Source organism: Penaeus chinensis, chromosome 20 (assembly GCF_019202785.1).
Source record: "Penaeus chinensis breed Huanghai No. 1 chromosome 20, ASM1920278v2, whole genome shotgun sequence".
NCBI classification, from domain to species: Eukaryota; Metazoa; Arthropoda; class Malacostraca; order Decapoda; family Penaeidae; genus Penaeus; species Penaeus chinensis.
Window position 1 is genome coordinate 9,860,138 of NC_061838.1, and position 12,500 is coordinate 9,872,637.

The following is a 12,500-nucleotide window of genomic DNA, read 5'->3' on the forward strand; positions in this document are numbered from 1 at the left end:
ACGTGTACGTGTGCGTGTGCGTGTGCGTGTGCGTGTGCGTGTGCGTGTGCGTGTGTGCGCGTATGCGTGCGGGCGTGCGTGTGTGTGCGTTTGCGTGTGCGTGTGCGTGTGTGTATCTATGCATCTGTATATACGCATGTATGTAATGAATGAATCACCATATACCTGCATAGAAATACGATGATGTACATGCAACTTTCATTAATCTGGCAATAAATGTATGCATACCTATACAAACATGGACTCAACACCACAAAAAACAACAAAAAATCAACAAACAAACACAAAACAAACAGCTTTCATCACCGTGAGTCAACACGTCCGAACACACCGACTCCAATAAACAAGCCTAAGCCATGGCCATAAATATCCGACAAGTGCACACACAGCATGGCATACGAGTATTTACATACGACATATAATCCCTTATTGGACTTTATTTATTGTTCTTACGGGGCCAAAGACTTAACTCCCCCCCTCCCCCCCTTTATACTGTACTGGGTCCCCGGTATTCGATACGCAGGACCCGGTCTCCTAGTAGTCTGTGTTGCTCCTCCTATGAAAGTGTGTTTTTTTTCTGTAGTGTACATGCACTCTTTATTGTACAATTTCAACTCCTTTCTCCTTTATTTCTTCTTCTCTTTTATCTCTTCTTTCCTTTTTTTCTCCTATCCTCTCATCTCATTCATCTCATTTCATCTCATCTCATCTCTTCTCTTATCTCATCTCCCATTTTATCTTATCTCCTCTCCTCTCATCTCCTTTCTTAACCTTTCATCACCTCTCATCTCATCTCCCCTCTCCTCTCATCTCCCCTCTCTCTCATCTCCTTCATCTCTCTCTTCCCTCTCTAATCGGCATCAGAGCATATTCCGGAGAATTTAATAAAACCTCTAATCGGACTGACCTACACGGACACCTTCAATCATTCTACCAATCAAATCTCCCAGTCCGTTGCATCATTGATCAGCGAAACTGCTCACTCAACGGTCGCCATATTGAGCGAGAGGAGTCCTGGGAACCTTTTCCTCTGCATCTTTCTCTTTGTTTCTCTGTTTTCTCTCTATCTTTTTCTTATTCGTTTCTTCTTCTCTCTGCCCGCGTCTGCGTCTCGCTTTTTCTTCTTCTTTCGTTCTGCTTTGTGTTTGTTTTGCTTTTTCTTCTCTTCTATCTTGCTGCTTCTCTCTTTCTTGTTCTTTCTCACTGTCTCTTTCTCTCTTTCTTACACTTTCTCGCTGTCTGCGTCTGTCTTTCTTTTTCTTGCTTCTTGTTTCTATATCAGTGTTTGTGACTCTTTGGCTTGCTCTTTCTGTTTGTGTTTTTTCGTTTGTTTGTCTATCTGTCTGTCTGTCTGTCTGTGTCTGTGTCTGTGTCTGTGTCTGTGTCTGTGTCTGTGTCTGTGTCTGTGTCTGTGTCTGTGTCTGTCTCTCTCTCTCTCTCTCTCTCTCTCTCTCTCTCTCTCGATCTCTCTCTCTCTCTCTCTCTCGATCTCTCTCGATCTCTCTCGATCTCTATCAATAAAACGAAAAAGTGAGAGAACATGAAAGAAGAAACGAATAAGAAGCCGATAAATGCCGATTAATAAGGGAGAGACGGTTAAGACGAGGGAGAAATTTTCAGACGAAAAAGACAAAAATGAAAAAAAAAGGAAAATACGAACAAAAAGAGGGGAAAGCAATGACGAAAAGAGTGGAAACAAAAGTATAAAGAACAAAAACAGTGAATGAAGAGGGATGAAGAATGAAAAAAAAACAAAAAAAACACGGAAAAGGAAGACGGAAAAAAAGAAAATGTGGGAAAAAAGGGAAAGAAGAAAAAACATTAATGAATGAAAAATGAAAAAAAAAAGGAATAGAGCTAATATGATCTAGAATAAAAAGGAAAAATATAAAGAAAACAGGGGTAGCGGTGAAGAAGAAGGAGATAGGAAATAATCATGCAAAAAAGGAAACCGATGAAAAAAAGGAGAGAAAAAGTAACAAAAAAAAAAAAAAAATGAAGATGGCATCAGAAGAAACCGAATGCTAAGAAGGAGACAGCGACGAAGACGAAGAAAGCGAGGAGGAAGAGGAACTCTCTCGGAGAAAAGGCCGCCCTGAAAGAAGCAATTTGGAGATGATCGAGACGACAAACACGTGTAATTGTGCCGCTGTCCGCAGGGTCCCCCGGGGACACCCAGAGGGGGATACCCAGGGGGGACAGCAAAGAGGGAGGCACCAGGAGGGGGGGAGATACCCGCGTCCGCACACTAACTACATTACACATTATTAAGGGCGGGCTTTAATTGTATCATGTGGCGGCGCCGCCGTGCTACACCTATGACCACCCTTGCCGTGCTGGCCCGGCGAGGGGAGGGGGAGTGAGAGAGAGGAGGACGGGAGGGGGAGGGGAAGAGGGATGAAGGAGTGGAGAGAGGGAGGGGGGGAAGGGAAGAATATGGTAGAGAGGGGAGAATGTGGGAGGATGGGGGAAAGGGGACAGACGTTGGGAAAAGCGGACAATGATGAAAGTGTCAAGAAAACTTGGTGAACAGAGCGAATGCGTGACTGATAATAAAAACAGTTATAAAAAGGCTATCAAAAAAGAAGGAAAAAGACAAAAAAAAAATGGGCAAATGATGAAGGGGTAAGGTGCGAGACAGCTAGTGCAAAGTGCGACTGACACAATGGAAAGAAAAGAAAAGAAAAGAAAAGAAAATGTATGTACATCTATATACATACATATATATATATATATATATATATATATATATATATATATATATATATATATATATATATAAAGGGTGTGATCTGGGAGAAGGAAGGAGTGAAAGGGACAATGAGAGTGCGTATGAGGGTGAGAAAATCCAGGAGAGTGTGTATGAGGGCGACATAGGAGTATGGGAGTATGTATGAGGGTGAGAGAGGTAGGTAGAAAGAGTGGGTACGAGTGACAGAATGACGATAAGACTGTATGAGGGTGAGAAAGGCAGTGAAAATGTGAGAGAGGGAAAAGCAAGATAATGAGAATGAGAGTAAAGATGAGAAACACAACACGTATGACAGTGAATGTGAGAAAACAACGAGAGTGAGATTGAGCCAAGTAGTGAGACTGATTAAAAGAATGAGAGGGGCAACTTGATTGTGTATGAGAGTGAGAAAGCCAATGAGAAAGAGAGTGAAAGCCAATATGAATGTATGAGGGTGCGAGATGCAATTGAGAGAATGAATGGGGGTGAGAAAGACGCTGGGAGTGTGCATGAGGATGAGAGAAAGAGATGAGAACGAGTAATACGGCGAGAAAGAGAGTGAGACAATAAGCGTGAGTGTGAGGGTGCGAGAGAGACAATGAGAGTGGATGGAGGGCGCGAGGAATGAGGATATAAGAATATAAGGAGAGAAAGGGACATGCGGGTGTGAGTGGAGGAGCAGAGCAGGGGGGTAGGGGGAGGGGGAGGGGGATTGAGGGTAACGCGAGAAGGTAATAATGATAATGGCTATTTAGAGGGGGGGCTAGGAGGAGGGAGGCGGGGAGAAAAGAGGGGACGTACAGGGGGTCATGGGGAGGGGAGGGGGAGCAAAATGCGTTGCTATAACGTATGATAAAAATATCGTCCCAATCGCGCAAAGAGTGTCGATAAGAATTAATTTCGCGACGGGAATAAGCGGACGAGCGGATGATTAAGGAAACGAGAGGAGGAATGGACGCGCGGGATGAAAGGAAATATTTGTGTACATAGCTGTATTGTGTATGCTGTGTAGTGTCTGTAAGAGAAAATTGTGTACGTCAAAAGATTCATCCCCTCATGGGACCTGACAAGGCTTCGAAGGCAGTTCTGCGGACATCCGTGTCGAAGAGGCAGTGCGTTCTGGAATCTCATTAATGCAAGGTCGAGCGACAGAGATAATCACGGAGATGAAAATAACGATAAAATCGAAGATGGTAATGAAGGGCAGTCGGCATGACCGTCACAGGTAAAACTCTTCAAGAAAAGGGCACGAGAAAGGACCTACCTGATGGAGGGAAGGGCTGCAGGCGGTGCTGGAAGGCCTCGTGTAGGGGCCTCACGCTTAGGTCGAGACCCAGGTCGCCCAGCCTCATAAGGGGCGTGCTCTGGGGCGCGCCCTGAGCCGCGTCCGTCCGCAGGAGCTTCTGAATGTGGGCGTCCGAGCAGCTGAAGGACTGGCGCCTCTTGGGCCAAATGAGCGGCTGCGCCCGCGGGCTGCCCTCCTCCAGGTGCGGGCTGCGTACAGGCGTGTCGGGTGAGGTGGTGGGCGTGATGGTGACCTTGTCGATGGTCAGCGGGGGCGCCAGGGGCCTCTCCTTCGAGGCCAGGCCGGGCGGGAGAGCGTCGCCGGGCAGGTGGCGCTCCGGGGGCGGCGAATGAGACTGCGCGAGCATGTTGTGGGCGAGGTAGCGGGCCCACGCCCGGCACCGTTCCGCCGACAGGCCCTCCAGGCCGCGGTGCCACTGGCCCACGCCCGCGCCGCCCACGCCCACACCAGAGGATCTCCTCTCGTTGGAGCTGAAGTCGAGGAAGTTCCCGAGGGAGGCGATCTTGGCTGGCTCGGCGAAGAGCGACATCTTGTGGTTTTCAGAGGAGAAGCAACTCCTGCCGAGGTCCTCCTGGCTGGAGACCGGCGGAGGGGGAGCGGCGGCCACGGGGGTAGCCTTGCCTCCGCGGGGCTCCTCTTGCGGCGACATTCGGCACTCTTCGCGCCGCTCCTGCTCAGGGGGTCTCGGGGGCTCCGCCCTCGCCAGCTCGGGGCGAGCGGCGGCAGGCGGCGACGCCTCGGCAAGGCTCCTCTCGCACGCCAAGTCATCCTGTCCCTCGTCGTCGGGCTGCTGCGGAGCCTGCTGGCTCTGCTGCTGTGTCTGCTGCTGCTGCTGACCTTGCTGGTGCCCCTGCTGGTGCACCTGCTGGTGGGCCTGCTGATGCCCTTGCTGCTGCTGACCCTGCTGGTGCTCTCCCTGCTGATGCGGCCCTTGCTGATGCTGACCCTGCTGGTGCCCCTGCTGATGCCCTTGCTGATGCTGAACCTGCTGATGCCCCTGTTGATGCTGACTCTGCTGGTGCCCCTGCTGATGCCCTTGCTGATGCTGAACCTGCTGATGCCCCTGTTGATGCTGACTCTGCTGGTGCCCTTGCTGATGCCCTTGTTGAAGCCCCTGCTGATGCTGACCCTGTTGATGCCCCTGCTGAAGCTGACCCTGCTGGTGCCCTTGCTGATGCCCCTGCTGATGAATGGTACCAGCATGGTGAGGGCGAGGCATCTCGCCGTGGTCCATGGGCACGGGGCAATCTTTGAAGGGCGGGGGGTGCGCCGCCGGGCGAATGGTGAGGCCGCGGGCGCCGGGGATCATGCTGGCCACGCTGAAGGGACCGAAGGAGGGGAAGGCGCCTGCGGGGGGGCTAGGGAAGGGCGGCGAGGGGGCGGTTGGGCGAGGGGGCGTGACGGCGGGCGGCGTCATCAGGGACTGCTGCCCCGCCGACAGTGGGCGGCTCATGCCCTCGGCTGCACTCATGCTTACCTGGGGGAGAAAACGCAAATTAGGGACACTGGCAGATGAGTAGGGAAGAGACAAAGGCCAATAAAAGGGGAGAGAATATATGCAACAGTATACACAATAATAAAAACATCAACAATTAGTAAGTACAACTAGAAAAAAAACAAAAAAAAAACGACAATAGCAATGACAATAATAACAACAATAATAATGACAATGATGGTGATAATGATTAAAACATAAATCATCTAGAGTCGTTTATTACCTAAGTATCTCTACCACCTGCAACTACATGGCCAACAGGGCCGGACGAGCGATAACCGAGGCTCAAACAACACTAAAAAGTGTGTCGCAAAAATGTCTCGGTGATCTTTCGCGCATGCTCTGTCGCCGCGCCCTTTCGTGCCTGGGAAACGTTTGTGGTCGGCATGGCGCTAGTTTTTATAGATGTTTAATTATTCCATCGGCAGTGTTTTTTTTCTGCTGTGATTTGTTTTTCTTTTTTTCTTTTTTTGAGTGTGTGTGACTGGAGGGAGTGGGGGCCAAAGTTTAAAATGCAACTATGCTTGAAATATGGCTAAGCGTTCTGCGAGACGGTGAAAATATATTGTTATTTCTCCAGAAGTATTTGACAGATTTCTATCAGATCAAAAATATGATCAAATTTACCGTTGTCATTACTGTTATATACATTATTATTTTCGTTATTGTTATCATGATGATTATTGTTATTAGAATCATTATATTTTTTATGATGGTAATGATAATCATTACTGCTATTACCACTATTATTATCATTATCATTAACTTTCATCATTATCATTAACTTTCATCATTATTATCAATAATATCATTATCATTATCATCATCATTATAATGATATTATTGCGGTAGTTTTGTTATTGTTCCTGCTATTATAATTATCATCAGAATGCCTCTAAGACAACACAATCGCAGGAAAGGAAAAGGAAGTGACAAGAAAGCAGAGAGAAAATGAGAGAAAGGACGAGAGCGATGAGAGGGGGGGGGGTAACCTTAGAAAACGCCCATTCTCTCTGCTTTTGCAAGAAGTGCTTTTGGCTCTTTGACTTCTGTACCCCCTACCCCCCTTACCCCCCCCCCCCCAACGCCCCCCATCAACTTAGCCTTCACATCCGTCTATGGTCTATCGAACCCACTGCCATCGGCCGCCTCTAAAATACACATTGCTCAGCCCTAACGCCCCCACCCCCCAACCCCGCTTTCCTTGCCATACCCCTAACCCCCACTTATCCCCTCCTCGTGCGCCCGATTTATAGCTGCCCTAACGCCCTCACACATAAAAGCGAACGCACACAAACAAACGTTCACACACACTCACACACACACACACACACACACACACACACACACACACACATACACACATACACAATCCCCCTCCCCTATCCCCACCCCTCACAACACCCCCCCCTCCAACCCCGTCCTCGTCCCACGCCCTTGCCCCCCCCCCCCACCCCCGCGCCGCCCACCAGCACAATCACCGGAGCGCAATCGCGGGCGCGGCAGGTAACCGCAGAATACCGCCGGGGTTACGAGCGCGTCACACAGCGGTGCCATTTCCCCCCGCCGTTGGCACTGCTCGTTAGCCTGGACTCGTAAAGCGTGTCGTGTGGTGGTTAGTGCCACCTCACACCCGCCGTGGCACTGGTGACGGCCAGAGGGAGGGAGGAATAGATGGGGGAAGGAGGCGAGAGAAGGGGGTGAGGGAGAGGGAGTGAAGAGCGAGAGCGAGAGGGAAAGGGAGAGGGAGAGGGAGAGGGAGAGGAAGGGGAGGAGGGAGGGAGAGAGAGAGAGAGAGAGAGAGAGAGAGAGAGAGAGAGAGAGAGAGAGAGAGAGAGAGAGAGAGAGAGAGAGAGAGAGAGAGAGAAAGGGATGCGTTAATTTTTTTTATGGGTACTCGTCTACTGGCTGGCAAGGGTGTTACTGTTCTTGTTAGTGTTAGTGTTCTTACTTTTATACTTTTTGCATTATTGCCGTTTTTGATTGTTGTGACTATCATTAACAATAACACAGTTATCAAATAATACTGTTCCGGCTGACATTGTCGTTTCTCTCACCGGTATTGTTGTTATTAATACAACTGTTACGGTTGATATTGTTCTTAACATTCATGAACAGTGTGTGTTCTTGTTGTATCTTTGTCACTTCTGCAGCGACGCTTCGCTTGCCATATAACCTTCCCCCCTCGTGCCACATAAACTGTCCCACGGAAAAGAAAATGAGATGAGATGACAAAGAAGAGAACAGAAAAACAAGACAGGAGGAACGAGAAAATGAAGAAAAGAACCGTCGTTTTATTTCGAGCAAATAAACCGACGAAAAGAGGAACACAAATAAAATAACAGAGCAAAGAGGAAATGAAACGAAAACAACAAAACAACTATAACCCCCCCCCCCCCCAAGAAAAAAAAGAAACAAGATGACAAGAAAAATTAACAAAAAATAAAACGAGGAGGAAATGAAACGAGATGACAAAACAAAAACACAAAAAAACAAAAACAAACAAGAAAGAGGAAATGATACGTGATGACAACCACACACTCTTAGCACGAAGGGGACAAAGTATTAACACTATCCCGAATTACGTGCCATAAATCAAGTTTCTCGTCTTGGGGAACAACAAAAAAAAAAAAAAAGATATATATACTGTATATATATCACACCCTCCCCAAAATCAACTCTGTTTCAAGTATTATATTTATACGGACCGACGAACACGAAGTGGGCCCTTGTTCATTTACCGTCACATATTCATGCACGAACTCTCACCACACTCATTCTCACTCATTCACTCATACACTAATATTCATGTGCTCGTATGAGTACGAACGCTTATTTAAGAGAAAGAGAACAACAGAAAGAGTGAGAGAGAGCGAGATACAGCGATAGTGAGTGAATGAGAAAGAGAGAGAGAGAGAGAGAGAGAGAGAGAGAGAGAGAGAGAGAGAGAGAGAGAGAGAGAGAGAGAGAGAGAGAGAGAGAGAGAGAGTGAGTGAAAGAGTGAGAGAGCGAGTGAGAGAGAGAGAGAGAGAGAGAGAGTGAGAGAGTGAGAGAGTGAGAGAGAGAGAGAGAGAGAGAGAGAGAGAGAGAGAGAGAGAGAGAGAGAGAGAGAGAGAGAGAGAGAGAGAGAGAGAGAGAGAGAGAGAAAGAGAAACAAAATAAGGAAATTAGATGAACCAGAGAACACAGACTAAAAAGGAAGAACAAAAACAAAAAAAACAAAAAAACAAAAAAACACGAAGAAAAAAAATTAAGCGAAAATCTCGGCCCCTTAATCTCCCACTGAGTTCCTTTCTCCAACTTCGCCTTTCTCTCAAAATCCCCCAAGTGTTTGAAGGGCTCGCCGCCCCCTCCTCTCCCCCCCCCCCCGCCTCGCCCCGCTAACTACCTGCGTCGCCGTGTAGAGTCGGGCGCTAACTACCCCCTGATTACTCCGAGGAGCCAGAAATTTCCTCGCCCTCTTTCGGTTTCTCGCTCTTTTTCTCTTCTTTCTCCTCCCTCCTCTTTCCTCTCCTCCTCCTCTTATTATTATCATATTTTTAATTTTCTTTTTTTTTCTTCCTCTTGACTTTTTCTCTTCATCTTCCTCCCCCTCCTCTTCTTCTTCTTCCTCCTCCTCCTCCTCTACTTCCTCCTCTTCCTCCTCTACTTCTTCCTCAACTTCCTTTTCCTCCTTCTCCTCTATCTCCTCCTCCTCCTCCTTCTCTTCCTCTTCTTCTTCTTCTTCTTCTTCTTCTTCTTCTTCTTCTTCTTCTTCTTCTTCTTCTTCTTCTTCTTCTTCTTCTTCTTCTTCTTCTTCTTCTTCCTCCTCCTCCTCTTCCCCTTACTTTCCCCCTCTTTTTCCCCCTCCTCCTCTTCTTTTTCTTCCTCCTCCTCCTCCTTCTCCTCCACCTTCTACTCCACCTCCTCTTCCTCCTTTCACTCCTCCTCCATTCTTCTTCTTCTTGTTCTTCTCTTTCTTCTTCTTCGTCCTCCTCCTCCTCCTCCTCCTCAACTTTATACCTATCCTCCTTCTCTTTATGCCCCTTCTCTTCCTCCTTCCTTCTTCGCCTCTTCATCTTCTTACTCCTCCCCCTCCTCCTCCTCCTCCTCCCCCTCCCAATCCTCTTATTCCTCCTCCTCGCTACCCTCCTTCTCCTTCTCCTCCTCCTCTTTATCCACCCTCTACTCCTCCTCCTCCTCCTTCACAAACACCGAGACGATTCAAGATTCACCTCGATAAGATAAATAACACGTGTGATAATTACCATAATTATCTCATCTCTAATATCCGGGAGAGCAAGAGGGAGGAGAGGAAAGGAGGAGGAAAGGAAGGAGGAGGGGGAAGGGGTGGGAGGGAGGGCTACTACTGAGCTCACACCTCGCTTTACACCTGTCATTCTAAGGGGGGAAGAAAGGTAAACGGAGACATGTGTAGGAGGACGAGGGGAGGGGGAGAAGAAAGAGGAGAAGGAGGAGGAGGAGGAGGAGGAGGAGGAGGAGGAAGAAGAAGAAGAGGAGGAGGAGGAGGAAGAGGAAGAGGAGGAGGAGTAGGGGGGATGCGGAAAAAAAGTAAGGAAAACACATAAAATGTCAGGGGGTGGGAGAGACCGAGAAGGATACGGGCAGTAGCAAAAGAAAGCCGAAATTATGAAAACAAAGACATGACTTTTAGAAAAGCGATAGCCAGAAGAAAACCCGACTTATCCAAAGGCCAAAATCCCAGAGTGACGATCAAAAAGGCTCTCCATAAATCACCTCAGTCCTGTATATACATTCAGACACAAACGCACTCACGTACACAGAGTGTCGCAAACCTGCTCATTATTGCACTCAACTCGTAATGGAAAAAGAGACGTTGAGTAGTTTGTGTGTCATGCCTTAGTACATAGATCACCTGAGCCTGACAACCTACAACGATACTCAGTTCGTGTCCTCCTCATATATATATATATATATATATATATATATATATATATATATATGTATATATATGCACACATATATATATATATATATATATATATATATATATTCATATAGTAATATATACATATAAACATATACATATGTGTATGTGTATATATTCATACACACACACACACACACACATACACATAAATGTTTCGCTGACATCATTAATTCCTAGGAAAGAAATGAATTACATAAGAATAAAAAAGAAACAAGGGAATAATTATGATACAAAAGAGACAACGATCACAACACCGTCCAATTATGATAAAAGCATTACCTCCACAAAGGAGACCAGTTGTTGCATTTCTCATAAATTGCAACTTCATCACGTCGTTATTAACCCGGACGTCTACCCATCACCCCTCCCCCCCCTTCCCTGAAGCTTGCATGCACGTCAACACCCCTGCCTCCTCCCCTACCCCCTTACAAGGTAATAATGCTTTACTCACTGTCAACAATACCGGAAGTTGACAGCGGATAGAGATGAGAGAAGAAAAGAGAGAGAGAGAGAGAGAGAGAGAGAGAGAGAGAGAGAGAGAGAGAGAGAGAGAGAGAGAGAGAGAGAGAGAGAGAGAACGAGCTGACAGCAAGGGATGGGAAGATAGATAGATAGATAGATAAATAGATAGATAGATAGATAGAGAGAGAAAGCGAACGAGCGCGCGAGAGAAAGAGAGATTGACGAAGACAGAACGAGAACAAAACAGCACACGCATACGAGAGAAGAAGAAAAATAAAGAGAAAAAAGAAAAAAAGAAAAGAAGGGAAGACGTCGAGAAGAGGAGGGCGAAGGCGGCCACCTGGACATGTCGCCCTTGTCCTCCTCCTCTTAGGGCTCAAGACAGGACCGATTATCCTCAAGGATGACTCGCCTTTCCTCTTATGCCTTCGTTTCATCCTTCCGTCTGCCTCATTTATCGCGCTGCCTCTTTGTTACCGTCCTTTGTCTCTGTCCTCTTGCATTTGATCTATTTATATTTTTATTTATTTTTTTGTATTTCTTGCATTCTCCCTCTTCTCTTGCCCTTTCTTGTTCTCACTCTATCCCTACACTCCTCTTGTATTTTGCGTTCCTTCTCTGTACCTGACATTTGGCTTTTCTCTTATCTATTGCATTCTCCCTCTGTTCCTCTTGTTTACCTTTCTCTATTGTCTTTTGCGTCCTTTCCCTATTCCTGACTTTTATCTTTCTCCCTTCTCTTTTACTTTATATTCCCATTCCTGTCTTTCATCTCTAAATACTTCCTTGCCTCTTCGTCTGCATTCAGTCCGATCGAGGAAAATGAGGAAAAAGTAAGCAATACATGTAAAGATATTTTTGGAAATTATTTTAAGCGTGCGTGTGGGTGCGGATGCATATTTGTATGAATGTATGTATGTATCTATCAACGTATGTGGGGTGTTTTAAAAGGTGCATTGGTTATAACTGTGAAGATGTTTGGATCACGTAGAGTTGCCGGGACACACCGAAAAAAAAAATATATATATTTTGAAGGCATAGCAATATAGCAAAATATACTGTTAGGACTACTAGAGTAAATTATGATAAGTATCTATAAATGGTTGGTTTTCTTAAATTGTTCACAATTCAATGGGGGAAGGGAGTAAGAAGCGATATTCATAACCGCTCTTCAGATGGCTCCGTGCTTTCATCTCATACGCAGGTATATTAGGTTATTTTTTAAAATGTTGTACCCGGAACTTGAAGGTTGTAATACTTGATAAATGGATTAATATATATGTTGAATCCATATGAATTCAATTGTGACTGATCTTTGCCTCATACCAAGAGAGAAAGAGAGAGAGAGATCAAGGAAAATGCCTTGAACACGCCCTGATTCACCAGCCCAGTGTCTATAGATTTTGTATCTTTTCCTCTTATTTTCTGGCATGGATACAGTGGAATTAGTCAAAGGAGAGAATATCGATTGTGCCAAGGAATGAAATAGGAAGGAACAATAGATCAAAGTGAAGTTAGGAAGGGCAAATCGTGAAGGATTGATGACTTATTCGAC

General features: G+C 46.3%; 1 protein-coding gene across 1 annotated transcript in view; it reads right to left on the reverse strand.

Annotated features, from left to right (window-relative positions):
* Positions 1–3,785: 3,785 nt before the first annotated feature.
* LOC125035887 (chromatin modification-related protein eaf-1-like) overlaps positions 3,786–12,500 on the reverse strand; it is a 9,205-nt gene continuing 490 nt past the window's right edge. Inside the window, exons 3-4 of the mRNA XM_047628199.1 lie at positions 3,996–5,514; positions 3,786–3,817 (exon numbers count right to left, since the gene is read on the reverse strand). Of these exons, the coding sequence (XP_047484155.1) occupies positions 3,786–3,817; positions 3,996–5,514 (1,551 nt within the window). The remainder of the gene's footprint in view (positions 3,818–3,995; positions 5,515–12,500) is intronic.